This window comes from Sphaeramia orbicularis, chromosome 18, assembly GCF_902148855.1.
Source record: "Sphaeramia orbicularis chromosome 18, fSphaOr1.1, whole genome shotgun sequence".
Classification (NCBI taxonomy): domain Eukaryota; kingdom Metazoa; phylum Chordata; class Actinopteri; order Kurtiformes; family Apogonidae; genus Sphaeramia; species Sphaeramia orbicularis.
The window spans coordinates 4694321-4716473 of record NC_043974.1 but is presented as its reverse complement, the minus strand read 5'-3'; the positions used below and the strand labels follow the sequence as shown (position 1 = coordinate 4716473).

The following is a 22153-nucleotide window of genomic DNA, read 5'->3' as shown; positions in this document are numbered from 1 at the left end:
GTGTGTCCATCCACTGTCATTGATCCAACTTCATGGGTTTGACTGGTGAGTCAATATTAGAGAAGATGATGGTGTTGTAACTACGGAGCCTCTGAATGTCCAAATATGGTCATATCTGATGACCATGAGAAGAAGAACTGTATTTTACACCAATTATTAACATGGATTGATAGGATTCATGGATCAACAGGTAGTAAACAGTGTAGATCAGTAGATGGTTTAGGTTAGAGTAAAAGAAATCCACCAGGTTTTGAAACTCAAAAAGTTTAATTCTCATATATTTCTGATAAAAGTCTGACCAATCATTTTATTTGTTCCGAATGAAATAATTGGCTGAGCCTCCTGTCAATCATCCATAACTGCTGTCCCACATCCGATACCAGTACCTCTGAATCTGAGGTTCCTCTGGTGCTGCTTCTCCTGTCACTGACCACAGTCTACGGTCCAGGATGTGACTGGATTGGACTGAAATGCATATGAAGGGAAAAAACGGATTTATTAACAGGAACAACAACCAAGGGGAACAAACAAGAACCCGACTGCAGCAGTCAGGTCAAGGTTATTATTGTTAACGAAAACTGACGAAATGATTAAAACTAGAATATAAAAAATATTTTTGTTAACTGAAATAAATAAAACTATTATTAAAAGAAAAAAATGATAACTAACTGAAACTGAATTGTGTGTTTACAAAACTAACTTAAACTTTATAAAAATTATGAATAAAATTCCCTTCGTTTTCGTCTTTGTCAACATCAGATTGATACGAAAGCGATTTATTTCGCTCTTGCAATTTTAGCCAGCGGCACCATACACTTCACGGTCCGTCACTTGTGTTCAGTTGTGGTTTCCAGTCGTCTTCTGGTCCCCACTCTACCTGGAAACATGGAGACTAAAGCTGGGAGAAAGCAGAGTCCTGTCTGGGATTTATGTGAATACGACGACAGAGAAGAAGAGAAAAGACACGAAAAAACAAAAACTAATACTAAAACTAAACTAAAATTAAGCATTTAGAAAATAACAAAAACTAATAAAAACTAGCAAATCTGCTCTAAAAACTAATTAAAACTAACTGAATTAGAGGGAAAAAAAGTCAAAACTAACTAAACTAAACTATAATGAATAATCCAAAACTATTAGAACCTTGAGTCAGAGTCTGAATGAATAAAGGATGGAGATAAAAGTCCAGTAGTCTGACGTACTGAACTCCACAGACAGGTCAAAGGTCAGCTTTTATGACCACATGCATGTACTTGGTGTTACACAGTGTAGGATGATAAATGCATGGACTATGAAACCTCAAATGTCCATGGAAAATTGGCGGAGCCCGCGCTCTCACGATACGCGTGCCCATCACCTGGGCACTTCCATCTCCCAGCTGATGAGGTGCAGTGAAGACACTGACCCAGCGCTGCACAGACCACACCCTTAAATACAGGGTCTACTGATGGAACAGGGGACCAGCAGGTGGATGATGTATCTGATCAATGAGGGAGGGGTCCGCAGACACGCTGAAGCCGACCGGACCTCCACCTCCGCTTCCACCGCGTGCATCAGGTGAGAGGAGGGGAGCACCAGAGCTCGGGCGGGGCTTTGGAGGGAGGCGGGTTGTTCATGTTCAAGTTTTCCTAAGTGCTGTGAGAAATGCCACATCGGTAGGTATAGCTTTAAGAAAAAAAAAACAACTTGAATTAAGCAATAACATCTGCCAGTGGAACAAGTGAAGATGATCTTGGTCAGATTTGTTGAAATCAGATTTTCCAGATCTACTGTCTATAAATCAGTTCTTGTATCTCACTGAAAAGTTCCTCTTTAGGTGATTCTGTCTGATTTTAAGTGTGATGAGATATTTGGACTAGAAATGAGACAAATACACTTGGTCAGATTTAGATTTTTTCCAGTGTGTTAATCATTTTCCATATTTAGACTGAAACATAAAAGGTGTCATCGGGTCGAGTGGATACAGATGTTTAGAGGAAAGCAGAGCTACGTCAGGTCCATCAAACAGAACCCCACCTGAACACACCACAACCCCTTATGTACAAACTTCATCTCATTAAGGACTGGCATGATCCACTTTACAGCTGATACAATAAATAGATATGTACATAAAATCCATTACAAATAAATAAGTGGGTTCTTCTCTGAAACTGGTCCTAAAACAGGGCTAAACATTCAAACCAGATGAAGACTAAAGTTATGAAGCAGGTTTGGAAGAACTTTGGGTCTATTTGAAAAAATAAATATTTACTGAGATAAAGAGAAACTATTTTTCAGATAAAACACAATTTTATATTATTTTACATTATATTTAATACAAAAATCCACATGTAACATGGTCAAAAGGACACAAGATTACACACTACAGTTTTTTTTTTTTTTTATGTCTTTCTATTCTGTCATAGGTGCATTTTGGGAATTGAACTAATAATTCAAGGCAGAGTGTTTGACAAAAATGACCACTGTTGAAAAATCACTGGTGATTTATGTGTGTTTAAAGGTTCAGGTTCCACATGTAACACCAGTGGACACGATGGCTTCCACACCAAACCTGGAATGAGACTGAGATTGATGTTTTCATTGAAGTATTTTACAGTCCAACATTTCAAAAACTTAACAACAAACTGCTTTGTTGAGTTGTAAAAATTTCTTTCAATGTTTTTTTTGGCGTAAAAAAAGCCTTCATGAGGTACAACTGGGTACAGTGCTGCTGTTGCATCACAGGAGGGCGTTTTAGCCTCTCATGGTATTGTACAATGGCACCACGGGTACAATGCCGCTAGTATGCAATAATCTAATGAAGCACCAAAAAACAAACAAACAAACAGCTGTTTAATGTGTAAAGAATGTGAATCTACTGCTGGTTAAAGCAGACACACACTATATTTCACAGGTGTCAAACATGTGGCCCGGGGGCCAAAACCGGCCCACCAAAGGATCCGATCCGGCCCATGGGATGAATTAGTGAAATACAAAAATTACACTGAAGATATCAACAATCAAGGATGTTCAAATCATTTTAGGTCGATTCAATTTAAAGTGGATCAGACCAGTAAAATACTGTCATAATAAACTATAAATAATGAAAACCACAAACTTTTTTCTTGGTTTTAGTGTTAAAAAAAAGTTAGATTACACAACAATTGAACAAATATAATAAAAATAAACAAATATGAACAACCTGAAATGTCTTAAGAGAAGTATATGGAATTTGAACAATATTCTGCTTGTCACTAAATATTTTGTTTATTTGTAGATCCGCTGTGATCTGTAAGTTGTGATGTATATGTATAAATGATAAACTAAGACGTAATATTGTTAAAATTGCACTTATTTTTCTTCAGTATTTTCAGGTTGTTCATATTTGTTCATGTTATGTTCAAGTACAGTTCGTTCATTACGGAATTTCACTTTTTTCACTCAAAAACAAAGAACAAACTTTAGAGTTGACACTATTTATCAGTCCTTATGCTGTTATTTATATTATTTTATTGGTCTGGCCCACTTTATGTCATATTAAACTGCATGTAGTCCCTGAAATAAAATTAGCCAGACATCCCGACTGTATTTGGACTGGTTTCTAAAGTGCTCGTCTTTGTGGAACATGTGTTGGAGTTCTGACCTCAGATGGACTTTTTGGATCAACTTGAACACAAACCAGTGACTAGATTTAGTCATTTCTCAGTGACAGTGGAATGGCTGTAATGTCTGGTATGAACATTATGTCAAACCAGTTCCAGTGTTCAGTGTGAACCTGTGCTGACGCTGGTTACAGTAACTTCCATCACTTCCTTCACACGATGAAACCGTCTGGGTTCATGTGGTTTTAGATTCTTTATTTCAGCTTCTGCTTCATTCTTATTAGCTCTCATTTGTCTGTTGTTCACATCTACCAACTTCCTGACACACAAGTCAGACACACGTTATCAGAGACTTTTAGACTTGGAACACGCCTACACACACACACACACACACACATGCACACGCACACACACACACACACTGTAAAGCCTCTGTTCCTTTCCTTTCAGTTTCAGCGTCACCTCCGAACACAGACTTCAACAAAGGTAATTCTTCACTTGTTTTATTGTGTTTCTACTGATTATCTGTTCAAAGCATGAGGCTAAAAACACACATTCAACTGACAGAGCTCAGAAAACTCCATCTAAATTCCTATTTTACAAATAGAAGTTTACAAAAAGTGTCAGATAAAATGGTTGCATATACAGATTAATGAGCACATGTGTGTAATTTTACATCTGTCATGTTTCGACAGCTGAGTTGGACTTTTATCAGGGTTCACTCAGGGTCTTAAAAAGTCTTCAAAGTCTTCAATTTACAAATGTGCTTTTAATCCCTTAAAATGTCTTTAAAAAGTCTTAAATCGGATTTGGTAGGTCTCAGTTCTGTTTCCATAAATGTGTTCTCTCTGTTGTGTTTAAATGTGTTCAACTGTAAAGACACTAACATTAGTCGACTCACTTCCACCCGTTCAAACCCGACTATTTAGACTGAAATAAGTAACCAGTTAACTCTAACTTTGCCCCTGGTGAGAATGACTCTGAACGGTGAGAATCAAGGTGATGGAGGAATTAAAAATGTCACACCTCTTTGCCAGTTTGTCTGCGAAATAGACATTAAATTCTGTTGTAAATGCTCTGAAACAGTCTGAAATGGAACTGTATGTAAACCTGTTTATCTGAACTCCTGCTGACGCTGGTTTTCACTAGAATATTCCGGAGGTTTTACTGTCAAAACCACGGCAGTTACACTGTCCAATGAAAGTCTGGTCTGCTATTGTTTTAGCCATATTTAGGGTATTTGATTAAACTGTGTTATCTTATAATTTAATCATACTTTTAGATGTAAAGCACTTGGGTCTTTGTTATGTTGTTTTAAAGTGTAAAAGAAATAAACTTTGATTGTTACCACTCCCCCCATAGCAGAATCAAAGCTCAAAAAAACTAGAAAAGCACTCAGAGATCGCAGACCTCCGCATAGACAGATCAGTATACTATATATATATAATATATATATATATTATATATATATATATATAATATATTATATATATATTATATAAAAACCAGGTGTTATATCCTATCCATGTTAAACCCCAGTGTTCAGTTGTGTATGTACAGTATGTAAAGCTGAGGAGGACTAGGCCCGGTCCGATTAGTGTCTATTGCACATATATATTCTACCTTTATTGATTGATTGATTGATTGATTGATTTAGCACACAACAACAAATCAAACATTAGGACAAGCAAAGAAACAGATTGTGCAGGTGAGATCAGAACACCCTGTGGGGTTTATAGAACTAATCTGACCTCATTACAGCATTAGCATGAAGAAAGACAATAAAAATAAAACCAGAAAAGCACTCAGAGGGCACAGACCTCCGCCAAGGCAGATCAGTGCCCCCCGATCAAATTTAATCCTTTGTTCCTTGTGCCAGTATCAACATTTCTTGAAATTTTCATCCAAATCCATCCGTAACTTTTTGAGTTATCTTGTGCACAGGCAGACAGACAGAAAACAGACAGACAGACAGACAGAAAAACAGACACAGACAGACGGACAAACAGACAGACAGACAGACAGACAGAAAAACAGACAAACAGACAGACAGACAGACAAAACAGACAGGCAGACAGACAGACAGAAAACAGACAACAGACAGACAGACAAACAGACAGACAGACAGAAAACAGACAACAGACAGACAGACAGAAAAACAGACAAACAGACAGACAGACAGACAGAAAACAGACAGGCAGACAGACGGACAAACAGAAAAACAGACAAACAGACAGACAGACAGAAAACAGACAGGCAGACAGACAGACAAACAGACAGAGACAGACAACAACAGACAGACAGACAGAAAAACAGACAAACAGACAGACAGACAGAAAAACAGACAAACAGACAGACAGACAAGACAGACAGACAGACAGAAACAGACAAACAGACAGACACAGAAAAACACAAACAGACAGACAGACAAACAGACAGACAGACAGACAGACAGACAGAAAAACAGACAGGCAGACAGACAGACAGACAGACAGACAGACAGAAAAACAGACAAACAGACAGACAGACAGACAGAAAAACAGACAAACAGACAGACAGACAGACAGAAAACAGACAGGCAGACAGACAGACAAACAGACAGAAAAACAGACAAACAGACAGACAGACAGACAGAAAAACAGACAGGCAGACAGACAGACAAACAGACAGACAGACAGACAGAAAAAAAGACAGACGGACAAACAGACAGACAGAAAAAAAGACAGATGGACAAACAGACAGGCAGACAGACAGACAGACAGACAGACGAAAAACAGACAGACAGACAGACAAACCAACACCAGCAAAAATAACCTCCTTGGCGGGGTAAAAATATACAAAGAACAAAAATTTAAACCAAGAATAAAGGAAAGACAGTAAGAGCGTGTAAGGGTTAATTCCATTCCATTTTATTTGTACAGCCCTACATCACAACAGCGTCCCCTCGCAGGTCTGTACAGAATCAGCTGAATATGAAAATAAACAACAGTCAAATAAACAGTAGATGAAGGAAATGGACAGATGTTCTGGACGTCCCCCCTCCTTAGAACCTCCTTCTGGACAAAGAAAAACTCCACAAACCCAGTGGAAAAAGAGAAACCTGAGGGACACACACTTTGGACAGATCCAGTCGCATAAAGTGTCAAAGTCATGTTAGTCACATTTTTACGTAATTTTACCTTTTTACACTAAAACAAAGAGAAAATGTGTGGTTTTCATTATTTATAAGTTTTGTTTTGTTTTATTAGTGATACAGTTAACAAGACAGTGGACCGAAAAACAACAACAAATAAATAAACAGAAGAAAATTCAAGCAAATACCAACAACAACAAAATAATGACAAACAATAACAATGAGAACATCATATTACAATGAAAAAGATAATAAACATAAAGAGCAACTAAACGATAGAGACTGATTAGAAGTGGTAGGGAAAAGAGAAGGGGGGAGAGTGAATGAGAGGGAGAAAGAGTGAGAAGAAATAATAATTATTACAATAACAATAATGATAATGACAATACACAGTAATAATACTAATAGTCTCATTAGCTTGTATTATTGTGGTGGTAGAGTCAGCCACAAAAACAGCAAAAATATTTACAATCATTTATATCAGTTACTATCAGTTTGAGTTTATATTCATTAATTTAAATTAATCTGGCTGTGGGGGTGGATTTAGAAGTTATAATGATAGTATTGGAATGGTTCTGATCCACTTCAGATCTTATGGGTCTGAATGTAAGAACCTGAACTCAAATAACTGTTCACATCTTCAGTGTAATATTTACATTTCACACATTCATCCCACGATTTGGACCCTTTGGTGGGCCAGTTTGGACCCATTGATGGGCCGGTTTGGACCCTTTGGTGGGCCAATTTGGACCCTTTGCTGGGCTAGATTTGGACCCTTTGGTGGGCCGGTTTAGACCCTTTGGCGGGCCAGTTTGGACCCGTTGATGGGCCAGTTTGGACCCTTTGGTGGGCCGATTTAGACCCTTTGGCGGGTTAGATTTGGACCCTTTGGTGGATGGGTTTGGACCCTTTGGTGGGCCAGTTTGGACCCTTTGGTGGGCTGGTTCGGACCCTTTGGCGGGGTAGATTTGGACCCTTTGGTGGGCCAGTTTGGACCCTTTGGTGGGCCAGTTTGGACCCTTTGGTTTCCTGGTTTGGACCCTTTGGTAGGCTAGATTTGGACACTTTGTTGGGCCAGTTTAGACCCTTTGGCGGACCAGTTTGGACCCTTTGTTGGGCCGGTTTGGACCCTTTGGTGGGCTAGATTTGGACCCTTTGGTGGGCTGGTTCGGACCCTTTGGCGGGTAGATTTGGACCCTTTGGTGGGCCAGTTTGGACCCTTTGGTTTCCTGGTTTGGACCCTTTGGTGGGCTGGTTTGGACCCTTTGGCTTGCCAGTTTAGACCCTTTGGTGGGCCGGATTTGGTCCCTGAGCCGTATGTTTGCCACCTGTGTGTTACAGGAAACTGTCCACAGAAAACCACTGTTTGATCTAAAATGATTAAATAAATATGTAAAACCACTCATTGAACCAGTGGTTCTGTAAATATCCGAACATACCAACATGCAGGTGTTGAACCAGTCCGTCCAAACCCTTCAGTTATACATACAGTTTCATATATACGCTGAAAGCACAGCCCCGCCCACTGAGCTGGGTTTATTTCATCCTTTTATTGCAGGTTCAAGAGTTTTTCGTCAGTTTTTCCGTTCTGTTTTCAGCTCCCACAGGTTTTTCTGTCAGTTCGACATTTACAGCTGATGTGGACCTGCTCATGTTTGTCACTGCTCTGCTTTTGTGTGAACTTTAATGTGAACTCACTGAGAACAAGAGTCAGACACAGATTAGTTTGACTCCACATGGATAAAAGCACATTTGGAGCATTACACTGTAACAATCAATCAATTCACTACAAAATTATTACAATCAGTCAAAATTGACAATTCATTTACAGTAGGGATGCACCGATACCACTTTTCTCCAGACCGAGTACAAGTACAAGTACTTCCATTTGAGTACTTGCCGATGCCAAGTACTGATACTTGTACTTAATCATCCCATTCCAGTTGTTAGTTCCTTTTGTAAATGTGCTTTATTGTCGTTGTCATTAGTCTGACTGGAACAAAGTGCTGCTACTGACATTTAATGTGTTGGAATGAGAGTTTGTCAATCAATCCACCAGAGGGCGCCACTCTGAATAGCCTACATGCACGCAAGAATGTGACGTCATTTCCGCTGAAATGTCAGGATCCAATCCAACTTTATTTGTAAAGCACTTTAAAACAACTGCAGTGGACCAAAATGCTGTACAGAAGAATAAGGGATGGTTGTATGGAGGGTATGCACATACGTCACTTCCCCCCAAGGCCACGCCCCTCTAAGTCAGACTGAGTAGCAAAAACCAACCTGTTCAACGTGATGGAGTATAGCAGTAAACACAGCGAGACTGGGAAAATGTGGAATATGAACTTAAATGAAGGACAGTTGGACTGGACATGGATCTGTACGAGCTACCAAAGAACAAGTGGTCCATGAACACTGACATGTGGACACAAACGGAGGATCCAGACCTGATCCAGGGGGGAGGGGATCAGCGCTATTTGGACCTGAAACAAATATACATGGTTTCATCAGGACTGACAACCAGGGTCCAAAACTAGGGCCCAGAACCAGCTGATCCAAAGGCTCCAAAACTAGGGCCCAGAACCAGCTGATCCAAAGGCTCCAAAACTAGGGCCCAGAACCAGCTGATCCAAAGGGTCCAGAACTAGGGCCCAGAACCAGCTGATCCAAAGGGTCCAGAACTAGGGCCCAGAACCAGCTGATCCAAAGGCTCCAAAACTAGGGCCCAGAACCAGCTGATCCAAAGGCTCCAAAACTAGGGCCCAGAACCAGCTGATCCAAAGGGTCCAGAACTAGGGCCCAGAACCAGCTGATCCAAAGGGTCCAGAACTAGGGCCCAGAACCAGCTGATCCAAAGGCTCCAAAACTAGGGCCCAGAACCAGCTGATCCAAAGGGTCCAGAACTAGGGCCCAGAACCAGCTGATCCAAAGGTCATTTCCAGTAGACCGTGGACTGACCCCAGTGAATATATGCATGATCTACTGGAACTGAGGAGATTTACTGAGTCTAGTTCAGATCCAGTACTTTATCCAACACCAATACTACTACTGTGGACCAGCAGGGCACCATTGGATTCTGGGAGATTATGATGTTTTTCCCACCTGTTTTTAAATTACGACGATTATCCTTGTAATATTATGGCTTTATTGTGGGAATATGACGACTTTAATCTCATAAACGAATGACATTTTTGTTAAATTACGAGTTTTTTTTTTTAAACTACAACTTTATTCTCATAACATTGTGATTCTTTTTGTATTTGACTTTATTATCATAAAATTACGGGTTTTACATTGATATTTTATGACTTTGTACTCGAAGTGACAAGTGTTTTTCTTTTCTTCTGTGGCCCTAATACTCCATCATACCTTTATTCTCCAGTTTCCCCATATTTGAAAAACTGGGTTAGCCTCAGTTTCAGTTAGTTTACTAATCATGTAGGAGCACAAGGTTCAGAATCACAAAATGAAGACAAAAACCATGAAAGATCTGATCATAAAACCGAGAGCTTTACTAAGAAGTAATGTTAGCCAAAACAATACGTGATTTAAGGTCTGATTTGACCCAAAAATACAGCACAAATTAATGTTAGCTGACACCAAACAGGATCCACAGATCTAGGTTTGGTTTCCTGGATTTGTGGATCCATCTGCTTCTCTTTTCTTCATCTTTCGGTGTCTGTAAAACGATAGCTCCCACTGCTTTTCAAACCTGTTCATACAATCAATCGCACAACAGCTCTTCCCCATTTTTTATTAAATATTGTTCTTAAGTTTAGACCAGGGGTCGGCAACCTGCAGCTCCAGAGCCGCATGCGTCTCTTCATCCTCCCTGTAGTGACTCCTCCTTTTACTGCGGTCAAACCAGCCGCTAGTGTTTTTCTTGTACACTACTCATTCGACCATTACGGTAGATGAGCTGCATCCAAAGACATGCACTGATAGGTTAATTGGTTAATCTAAATTGCCCGTAGATGTGAATGTGAGAGTGATTGTCTCTATATGTCAGCCCTGCGCTGAACTGGCGAAATGTTCAGGGTGCACCCCGCCTTTGCTCCTATGTAGCAGGGGTCTCCAGCGACCCCTGTGACCCTAGTGAGGATACAGCAGGTCCAGAAAATGAATGAATGAATGAATGAGCTGCATGGAGCGAATGTGCCTTCCGGACAACAAAAGAAAGGCTCATTTCTGCTCTACGTTAAAGATGCAGACAGACGGAGGGTGCTGTTCATCCTTTGTATATTACTTACATAATTCTGTCCATTTTCCGGGAGCTTGCAGATGTGAACCCGGAAGGAGAATATGGAGCAGTACAACTGGGAACTGTGGAGGAAGTGTTGAGTTTGAAAGAGAATCATTTCCATAAATAGTGATACTTTTCATAGAGCGATTGTATGAGTATGAGTACTGTGTACTTTTGGGGTAATCCTACAACAGATTCCCTTCCAAGATACAAAAAGAGTGTTTGTTCGTCTGAAATAGGCTTTAAGACTAAATTCAATGATGAATAAAATTAATTTTTCCCATAAGTACCTCGTGAATTTAGTATTTTTGGTATTAGTACTTCATATACTATTAGCACAAATACTATGATCGACTTTTACTGTGTACTTTTAGAGTAATCATACTCCAGAATCCCTTCCAAGCTTAAAGTGTGTTTTTTCATCTGAAATAGGCTTTAAGACTAAATTCAATGATGAATAAAATTATGATTTCCAAAAAGTACCTCATGAATTTGGTATATTTGGTATTAGTACTTCATATACTATCAGCACAAAAACAATGAACTACTTGTACTCTGTACTTTTGGAGTAATCATACTCAAAAATCCCTTCCAAGCTCGAAAAGTTTTTGTTTTTTCATCTGAAATAGGCTTTAAGACTAAATTCAATGATGAATAAAAAATTTTTTTCCAATAAGTACCTCATGAATTTGGTATATTTGGTATTAGTACTTCATATACTATTAGCACAAATACTATGAACTACTTTTACTGTGTACTTTTAGAGTAATCATACTCCAGAATCCATTCCACACTGCACTTCTGTTTGTTGTATTCAGTGGTTGTAACAGATAAAACGTAACAACAAAAAAAAAAAAAGATTAAACTTTTAAAAGTTTATGAGCTCTGTTATTTTTTGCTGCTCCAGACTATTTTTTTTGGCAGAGGAGGGGGAAAAATGGCTCTGACTGATAATGAAGGTTGCAGACCCCTGGTTTAGACAGTACTGAAGCCAAAGCTGTCACTCATCTCCCTCTTTCTGCCACTCAGTGGGCGGAACCGCGGTGACTTCCGCTAGCGGTGACATCATGTGCAGACCCTCTAGACATCCGGTTACCTGAGTGCAGTGCATACACTGTGCTGTGCTAGTCCATCACTGCCCGATTTTGTCAATTTCTTCATTATTTACTGTATTTTTTTTTACTCATTGTGTGTGTGTCTCTCTCTCTGCCCACCTCTGTGTGTAAACATGACATGTAAACGCACAAAATTATCCTTTCAAAAACACACGGACAGCAGCTCTAGCCACCACTGCTGTGTGCCGCTCTGCACAGCACCAGCTACATGCAATTCATACCTGAGTTTCCACACCTTCCGGAAAGATAAAGAGTTGCAGAGAAGGTGGGTAATTAACATCAGGAGAGACTGTTTTACAGTCACAAGTAGTTCACGAGTGTGTTTGCGACACTTTCTACCTGCTGATTTGATCGAGCCTCCAACTCCAGCTGGACGACGACGGCTGCGATCTGGAGCTGCACCTGTACTGTTTCATTGGAATAAGTAGAATGTTCCAACCCCACGACCTGGAGTATGGGAAAGAAAAGAGCAGCCACCCGACGTCAACCCAACCCAAATGCAGACTGATCTCCCCAATGATGACCCGCCTCAGTATCTAGAACAGGGGTAGGCAACCAGTGGCTCCGGGGCCACGCATTTTCTTTTCTTTTCTTTCTTTTCTTTTTTTCTTTTCTTTTATTTTATTTTTTTATTTTATTTTATTTATTTTTTTTTATTTATTCTTTAACCAGGAAGAAAATCCCATTGAGATTAAGAACCTCTTTTCCAAGGGAGTCTTGGCCAAGAGGCAGCACAACACATAGTTACAACATACAGTTACAACTAAGGATGTAACAATATGAAAATTTCATATCACCGTTATTGTGACCAAAATTATCATTATTATCGTGGTATTGTTGAAATTCTGCTCAAAATGTTCAAAAAGTACTAATACACACACTGAAATAATTAAACCAAATTATTATTATTAATGAGCTTTATTATTTATTATTAATAAATTATTAACAAATTATTATTTAAAAACTAAAATACAAAAATAAATAAATAAATAAATAAAATAAAATAATTGGCACAATGTACTTTCTGTTGCAGAAACATTCAAGTATTAACCCTTAGTGGTCTGAGCCTATTTGTCCGTTTTTCAGTACCTTTGATTTTGCCTTTATATACTAAATAAAGAAATGTTTACTGCACCCATGTTTGGTACCTTTTTTCAGCACAACTTCATCTATATCATCTGCCTATTATGTTTTTCACTTTAACCTATTAATCAACACAAAAGGACAAATAACACCAAAAAATATATAAAATCAGATTTGAAAAATTTATATAATTTATTGCATAAATAACATAAAGATGCTTAATGAACCTTTTCAAAGACTTTAAAAGTGAATATTCGTTCCAAATATTAGGTATATACAATTAAAATTGTAATAAATTAAAACTATACTCAAATATTTGACATAAAAGCATATCTTTGCATAGGCGTTTTTTCTCCTGAAAGTGCGGTAATCAAACACGGTTATCATGATAATTAGAATTTAAACGGTAATGCTAACCGTTGGCAATTTTACTGCGGTTTATCGTTATATTGGTAATCGTAGTGGTAATCCCTAGTTACAACATACAATAATTTACAGGACCAGTCAACCTATGTAAAACATGTGCAAGTCATTGAGTCATTCTCTAGCACTCTGAGTTTGGATTTAAAAGCATTCAGAGAGATCAGTTCAGTCAGTTTCCAGTCTCTTAGCAGCATATTCCATGAGCAAGGAGCAGAGTACACAAATGCCCTTTTACCCAGTTCTGCACGGGTGAATGGCACAAAGAGGAACAAATGCTCATTCGATCGCAGGCAATAAGAAACAATACTTCTTCTTGTTATTAAACTACAGATATAGGAAGGCAGTCACCCAATTATGGCCTTGTAAGTAAAGGTGTACCAGTGTCCCAGCCTCCTAGTGGACAAGGCAGGTCAACCCACTCTAGAACACAACTGACAATGATGTGTCATGGCTTTAGAATTAATAATAAACCTCAGAGAAGCAGGATAAACTGAGTCAACCATTTGACGACATCTGGACGATGCATTCATATAAAGTACATCTCCATAATCTAACTGATAAAAAAGTGGCAGTGACAAGGCACTTTTTTACATCAAAAAAAACACAACCTATTTCTTTTATGGCTCTTGGGCCCTTTTCCAGTGGCTCAGTGTAGCTTTGTCAAAAACCATATATAAATGAATAACACTTTTTAGGTCCACATTTTGCCATAGCAATAGTGATTGTGATGTTATGCAATTGCAAAAATGTAGACTCTACTCCAAATGAATTTAAAAAAAAAAAGTAAAATCATCAAAAGTAGACTACTTTTTAATTTTATAACACTGAAGGTATTTATCGGTATTCTCCATTGCAAACAAAAGCCTTCACTTACCAGTTGATTTTTGCATCAAACAAAAATAATGACAAATATCATTGTTTTCTTTAGTTTTTGTCATTTCTTTGTAGTTCTGTAAATGCACTGAAACTGATCTATTCTCCACATATTCTGTATAAACGAATCCTAAAGAGCTTCTTAAACAGTCACCAGTTTGAGGAAAGGTGTAAGGGTATCTTTTGGCTCCAGACAGTTTTGTTTTTTGTTTTTTTTCTGTCCTAAAATGGCTCTTTAGATTGCAAAGGTTGCCGACCCATGATCTAGAACATGACTACTGCGCCGGTACTGAGCCTGCTGCACTGGATCTGTCCCTCAGAGAAAATGAAGAGCTACATGATGAAACATCAAGGCTTTGAAAACAAATCGAGGAGATCAGCATCAGTAGCAAGTTCTGTTTGGAGTGGTTTTCTGCCTCTGATGAGGACATGCAATTCTTTACCAGGTAAATAAAAAACATCCACTGTGTCTGAGTGTTAGAGCAGTAGTGTAAGTGAAAATAACAACATTATTATCTGTTTGAATCTGTATGGTTATTTTCGTGTGGTCCAGTTGCTGACCTTAGTCCTTAAATGTCTCATAATGCTGTATAATAGTTCCCACACATCCTGGAAAACCTGGAAAATGATTAACCAATTTTCCAGTCATGGAAAACATGAAAAATGAGGAAATAAAAGGTCAAATGTCCTGGAAACGGTTAAGTTATCCTGGAAAATTATTTATCCTCCCCTTGTCTTGTGTCCTTGTGTGCCTAAACTAAGATGAAGCAAAGGAAATAGTTTTTCAGTGATTTATTGAAAATATGCAAATATGTTTAGAGGAAGCGCAGGAGAGAAAGTAAGAGAGAAGAGACAGTTGAATTGGGAGTGGTCCAGTTGAACACTGGAACTCCAGTTTGTAATGCCACATAAGTGCTCTGGTGTAATCTGTGGGTGTGTTTTCATTATTCTATGATACATTTGTCATCATTATTTTTCATAGATAAATTATAGCCATAGATTGCACATCAAATGTCTGAGTAATAAACATAGAAACAAGAGAAAGAGTGGGAACCCTGATAAAGATCAAAGAACTGTAACTCTGCAATTCAGTTCTGAGAACTGACAGTTAGGTTAAGCTTTGTGTTGGTAAATGATCTGAGTGATGCGTGGGAAACGACAGTAATGTCAACCTGGCAAGACAGAAAATATCTGAGACAATGCAAGTGATGTACACAACCTAGACAGTGATGGATGGACATTCTCTGGTGTCTGAAATAAAGATTTGAATTAATATAATTCATATTTATTACAGATTTGCTAGTCAGGCCCACCTGATGGCCTTTTGGAAGCAAATAGAGCCTTCTACCCACAAGACTGTACGGGTTACAAGAGCACGCAGTGTAGTGAAGACGGATCAGGTCCCTGACACTGCCAATGCAACGGTAAATGACTTCTTGTTGTCTTTACAAAGCATGCTTTGTCATCAGTCACAATGCATTTCATAAAATAGGGTAATAATAAAATAAATCTTTTTTTTTCAGCTTCTTCAACCAATTGATGAGTTCTTCCTGTTCATGAACTACCTGTCATTGGGATTGATGCAAAAGAATTTGGCCCCCAGATTTAGAATGCATCAGTCAGCTGTAAGCATTATTAAAGGTGCCATATGTAGGATTGTGGCCAAAACTGGTTCTGCAATCACATTCAAATACTGTAGAGCGTGGTATCCTCTCCACCTCCCCCCAGACTAGGGGTTGCCAGATCTGGCATGAGCGTCTACTACTAGTGTTTCCACTAATCCTTGCCACCACACCATAAATTTCATACAAAAAATCATCACCAGACTGATTCTACATAAGTATAATATATAATAGAACAGGACAAACGTCCTGCCCACTCAAATGAAAGTTTGCGAAGATTCAGGAGACAGAGAAAAGGGAAATGAGCCTTAAGTTTGACTTTTACTTCCACGAAATACAAGCGGCACGGACCGCTACTGTACCCCCCCCCCCCCATCCCCCATAGTATCATAAGATCCGGATAGTTTGTGCATGCAAACATTTTCAGAATTTTTTAAAACTTTTTTTTTCCACTAAAACATAGAGAAAAGTTTGGAGTTGTCATTAACCCATAAAGACCCAAACATCCACTGTCAACCCAGACCATCTACTGATCTAAACTGTTTAATTCCTGTTGATCCATTAATCCTATCAATCCATGTCAATAATTGGTGTAAAATACAGTTCTTCATTTTTTCATGGTCATCAGATATGACCATATTTGGACGTTCAGAGGCTCCATAGTGAGCCTGAGTGAGCCTCCGTAGACCACTGGGTTTATGTTCAGTTAATTATAAATTTGTTGAAAAGTCACTTTTCCTTCAGTTTTCTCTGTTTTTGATAAAACCATGAACTTTATTCTTAGCTTTTATGAACGCCAACATAATCAGTAAATTAAATATAGAAAAATGTATGATTTACACTGGAAAAACACAAAATACAGAAGATAATATTACAATAAATAGTGATAAGTTTCTTATGCAAAGTTAAATATAGAGAAAAATTATTTGGGAACTGACACAAAACTAATACTGGGTCCTTATGGGTGAAGATTATGTTACAGATTGTTATGCTATTATTTTACTGGTCACTTGAGATCAAGCTGAGCTGTACTTGGCCCCTGAATTTAAATGAGTTTGACACCCTGGCTTTAGGTCATCCACTGCACTGTAAATAAATATGTTAAGGTACGCAGTGGTTGAATTGTATGCAAAGTTTTTACTTTATCTGTTAAAATCGACATAATACAATATACAGAATGAAATGTTGTTGTTTTATTTTCATATGTAAACCTTCAAAGAATACAATAACAATACAATAAACAAAATAAAATGAAATTTTGTCAAAATGCATGAGTTCATGTCGTCATTACTGTGTTCATTTATTTGTTGATGGAGAGGTACTTGGGCATGTAAGAGTTAAAGAAAAACAAGTCACACTTCTCTTTCGACTCTTTTAATACAGCACCATCTCTGTATTGACCCTTTGCACCGACGTCAGTTATTACATGACTAGGGCTGCAGTTCCATGGTGGACGGCAAAAGCAACACAACAAACAAACGAGTGAGCGACAGATTCTGTCTACAGCACTGAAACAAAGTTTAGGAGTTGTCCTGCAAAGTGACTCATCTTACTGGACGGCACAAAGAACGCTATTTGGAGAAGCTAGCGATAGCAGGGCTAACTACTGACCCATACCTTCTGCCTCCTGATGTGTTTACAGATCTACCAAAGTCCTCCAGTCTACTGGAGTTTAACGCACACGATCTGTTCCATTCTGTTCTAAATGCAGTGTCCCCATACACAGGTGTGATCTAAAGCAGACTAAAGTCTGGATGAGCCCAGTTCTTAGTCTCAGGCTAGATTACCCAGTCGCTCACATTAGCTAGCTAGCTGTGTATGTTTTGAACATGTTTCCTCCTCATGTCATCCAAACTCAAACAGACTGGAACCAAAAGCAGCTCTAATGAACCAACACTGTGTAATAATGTGAGTGTGTGTCCTCAGTATCCTACAGTATGAGCTCTGCTGTTGAAGTGTCTGCCTTTGTACTGTCTACACACAGTCATATGTACAGTTCCACCACTAGAACAGATGGAACAGCATCAGGACAAGAACAGTATTTACAGAACATAGTGGAGCTGGTCCAAAGGCAGACACTAGAACAGAGCTGATACTGAAGGGACTGATGACACACACTGGAACACAGTGGATCATAGGAGTTAACCCAGTCTACCATCTAGCTAACATGTGGTGGAGCTAATGCTAATGCTGTGGACCCAAACACAGCCTGTTCTATCTGTAACATCAGGTCCATCAGATCCAGGCTCTGTCTGGAACCAGCTGAAACCATGGATGGAACTGTTGTGTGCCACCACTGGACGTGGAGAGCAGGGTTAAAAAACAAACAAAAACGAGAACGTTCAGATCAAAGTCGATATTAGCCGGTTTGCCTTCCAGTGTGCAGTCCGGCGCTTCCGCCGTCCGTCATGGCGCTCATGTGTGGCACAAACAGAGCGTGATGTAACGTGCAAAGGGTCAATATGCACTGCACAAAATGTCATCGGGGCACAATAACAAAATCACACCACTGCATAAAGTAATACCTGCCCCTGGACTGGCCAGTAACAGCCATGGCGTTCCTTCAATTTGTGTGGTCAACTTTGAGGTATTTGTAATGTATATAGGTTTGTGTATTTGGGCATTTAATTTCAACTAGCCCAAATGATGGATGCTCAAGTGGGTCATATACAAGGCCATCAGGTGATGCACCCAGCCAAGGTGCATCTGGGTGAATCACCAGCCCACACTTAGTCAAGTTCAGGCTTTTCAGGATCACATAGTCCTTTAAGGCCCCATTTCCATTTCCAGTCCCCTTTTCATGTGTGCTGTTTGTTGTGTCCCTCTGATTGTCCTTCGTGCCAGGCTGGCTGCAGTACTTGGACCTCTAACATGGCTCACCTCTCTGAAATATGGGGCGGTCAATCTTTCTCTCCTCAGTGAATGCCACTCAGGTGGAGCGCTTTGGCGTCTCTTTGCCTCCTCGATGAGGTGTGACAGTGACAAGGTCACAGATGGTGAGCTGAGGTGCAGTTGTTCCTGGTGTGTTGGCACAAATGAACAGTCCGTTGGGTTGAGATGGTACACTCGGGAATGGGGGTGCATCCTCATGCATGACAACACTGTCAGAAGGAGGTGGTGGGTGTTGATAGGACAGCACACTGCCAGCTTGTACCTTCCCAAAGATGGAGTCCACAAGTGGCTTGTCAGCTGAGATGTTCATTTTGCAGATGAGTGGTAGAGATTCGCATAGGCATGTCCAGGGTTGAAGGTGAGGGGCTCTGGGAGCTCACTGCTGTAGCCCTTGTGAAGTGCAGATGTCATATAACACAAGGCAGTCAGTACCATTTAGTTTTACAACACACTGTAGTCTGTTAACCAGCACAACTGGTTGTGAATCCCATGGTGACATCTGAAGTACACAGAGGCAAAATTCAACAGATTTTGACGAGAACAGCAACTGCAATAATGGAATAACATTCTCAGACAATCAATAGCAAACACAGTGTCACACTGTAGTCTGCCAGTTTAATTTGGTGCTGCATACCTAACTCCACTGGCTGTAGTAGCACCTGGTTTGGGCTTTACAACAACCACAGCATCCACGGGTCCTGGCTTCACCCCCTATGTATTGAAAAGGTGGTGTCAGGAAAGTGACTGGTAAAGAGTGATACAAGTGTTAGGTACTGAAATGATACAAACCATTGTTTATGGTTTATGCCACTTCTGTTCCGTCTGCGTGCAGGAAAGGACAGGAGGGATGACAGACATGCCACATTCGGAAAAATGAGCTGTCTAGAAAAGCAATGAAACCAAGTAGTTGCAGATTCCAGAAGCAGCCACACAAGAGCAGCGGCTGTAAATCAGCACAGCTGGCTGTGAATCATGTAATGTCATCTGAAATACACAGAGGCAAAATTAAATGGCCTTTGAAAAGAAGGTGATTGGCAGTAGGAGTAAAAGCTGTCCTGTCATGTTGTCATGGAGTGAGCCACTCGTATACTTTATCATGTAACATTTGTGCTGTTCTGCATCACTCACCTAATGTCTTAGACCACTTGGCTATACTGTCTCACTCTTGTGCAGTGTTGTGCATGAACTAGTAAGTCATACAATACTTCACTGAACAAGCTCATGTGTCTGTGAACGATGAACTGAACACTTATTCAATTTGAACTTCATTTCAGCTTCATATAAAATGCACATAAGGTGGTGCATTTGCATTAATGAAATGGCCCTACAAATAATACACTACATGCTATATTAACTTTGAACTTGTTCTTTTAAAGTAAACTGTCACAACACTGGTCTTGTGTTATTTGCCTCCTCCTCCATAGTGTGGTGGAGGAGTTGGTGAGCACCCACGGACAGTGTGGCAGGACAGCAGGTAGGTGGTGCAACACAAAAGGCTCATGCCACCAACAACACAACAGTGCAGGTTTTGCTTCTACTGCTTCTTCAAATGTGTCATTAGGTAAATCTGTTTAAATTGGTCTGATAGTTGGAACCATATCTTAGTAAAGAAATTAAGATGACAGGACAGTTTTCAGTTAGAATATGCAGTTTGAAGAATAGCTGAGTGAGTGTACTATTTTCTCCTTTTGGAGTCGTAAAGGTAGATGATAACTCCAATTGTAAAACAAACTCTCATTTGTTTACTATAAACCAAATAGCCTAAGGCATCCAACTCATCTACTTGACTGCATGTACACACACACACACACACACACACACACACACACGCATAAAAAGAATAAAAATAAAGAGGGGAGGGGGTCCTGCGTGCTTACTTAATAAGGTTAAAGTTATGTGCTTATTTTTTTAATAGATATTTCAGGGTGGACTTGATTGTTCAAGTTATTCACATTTTCATAAAGTCATTTAACTTTCCCACTCAAAGACAAAACTGTGCATTATAAGTTATAGGTGATTACCTCCACCAAGGAGGTTATGTTTTTGCCAGGGTTTGTTTGTTTGTCTGTTTGCTTGTTTGTTTGTTTGTTTGTTTGTTTGTCTGTCCGTTAGTGTGCAACATAACTCAAAAAGTTATGGACAGATTTGGATGAAATTTTCAGGGTTTGTTGGAAATGGGATAAGGAAGAAATGATTAAATTTTGGTGGTGATCGGGGGTGGGGGGGCCCACGGGGGGGGCACTGATCAGCCTTGGCGGAGGTCTGCGCTCTCCGAGTGCTTCTAGTTCTGTCTGTTATTGGACCAGTCTGGCCCACTTTAGACCACATTGGCCTGAATGTGGTCCCTGAACTAACATGAACTCATGACACCCTGCTGTAAACTGTTCTGCTCTGTTATTTTTCATGTTTTTCTTGTTTTTATCGTAGACTAGCTCAAACAGGAAGTGCGTGCCACATGTTTGTCCTCAGCCACCTGTTAACTATCAAAATAACCAAATAAAGGTCCCAGTTTCTGCTGCGACGCCGCCTTCACAGGAAGCCCATTCTCTGACGTGTTTGTCATATTTCATGCCTGTTGAAGCCTTCACTCCTCTGTCCTAAAAGTGCTTCTGTTCTTTTTCCTTCAGATGGAGTTTGCCTGCAGTCATGTGGTCTGTAACTGGAGGTCTGACAGACGTAAGGACACTCATTTACACACACATCTATTTATTTACAGAATTAGCACTAGGGATGTAACAAAATGAAAATTTCATATCATGGTGATTGTGACCAAAATTATCACGCTTATCATAATTATCTTGGTATTGTTGAAATTGTGCTCAAAATGTTCAAAAAGTACTTACACAAACACTGAAATAATTTAACCAAGTTGTATTTTGAAAAAAAAAAAAAAAATAATAATAATAATAATAATATGCACAATGTACTTTCTGTTGGCAGAAACATTCAAATATTAACATGTAAACATACAAACATACAACAACATACAAATGGGCATGACAGATGTCACCTTATGGCCATTGCTTGACCATTTTCCACATCAGGTTTGAGTTATTTTAGTTTATTTTTCATAGATAGATAGACATTGCACACTGGCATGTGTGCCTGGAGTGCTGCTGCTTCTCCAGGAAATGAGTAGTATTACCATGAGTTTTCAAAGTGCGGTAATCAAACACGGTTATCATGAT

General features: G+C 39.4%; 1 protein-coding gene and 1 long non-coding RNA gene across 2 annotated transcripts in view; both read left to right on the top strand.

Moving 5' to 3' along the window:
- The first annotated feature begins 3974 nt into the window (after nucleotides 1–3974).
- LOC115438509 (circularly permutated Ras protein 1-like) overlaps nucleotides 3975–22153 on the top strand; it is a 54155-nt gene continuing 35976 nt past the window's right edge. Inside the window, exons 1-2 of the mRNA XM_030162162.1 lie at nucleotides 3975–4067; nucleotides 21593–21641. Coding sequence (XP_030018022.1) covers nucleotides 3978–4067; nucleotides 21593–21641 — 139 coding nt within the window. The 5' untranslated portion in view covers nucleotides 3975–3977. The remainder of the gene's footprint in view (nucleotides 4068–21592; nucleotides 21642–22153) is intronic.
- LOC115438526 (uncharacterized) lies at nucleotides 14724–16096 on the top strand. Its single transcript, XR_003938093.1, has 3 exons — nucleotides 14724–14897; nucleotides 15746–15875; nucleotides 15975–16096. It is a non-coding gene; the product is annotated as an uncharacterized LOC115438526 (long non-coding RNA).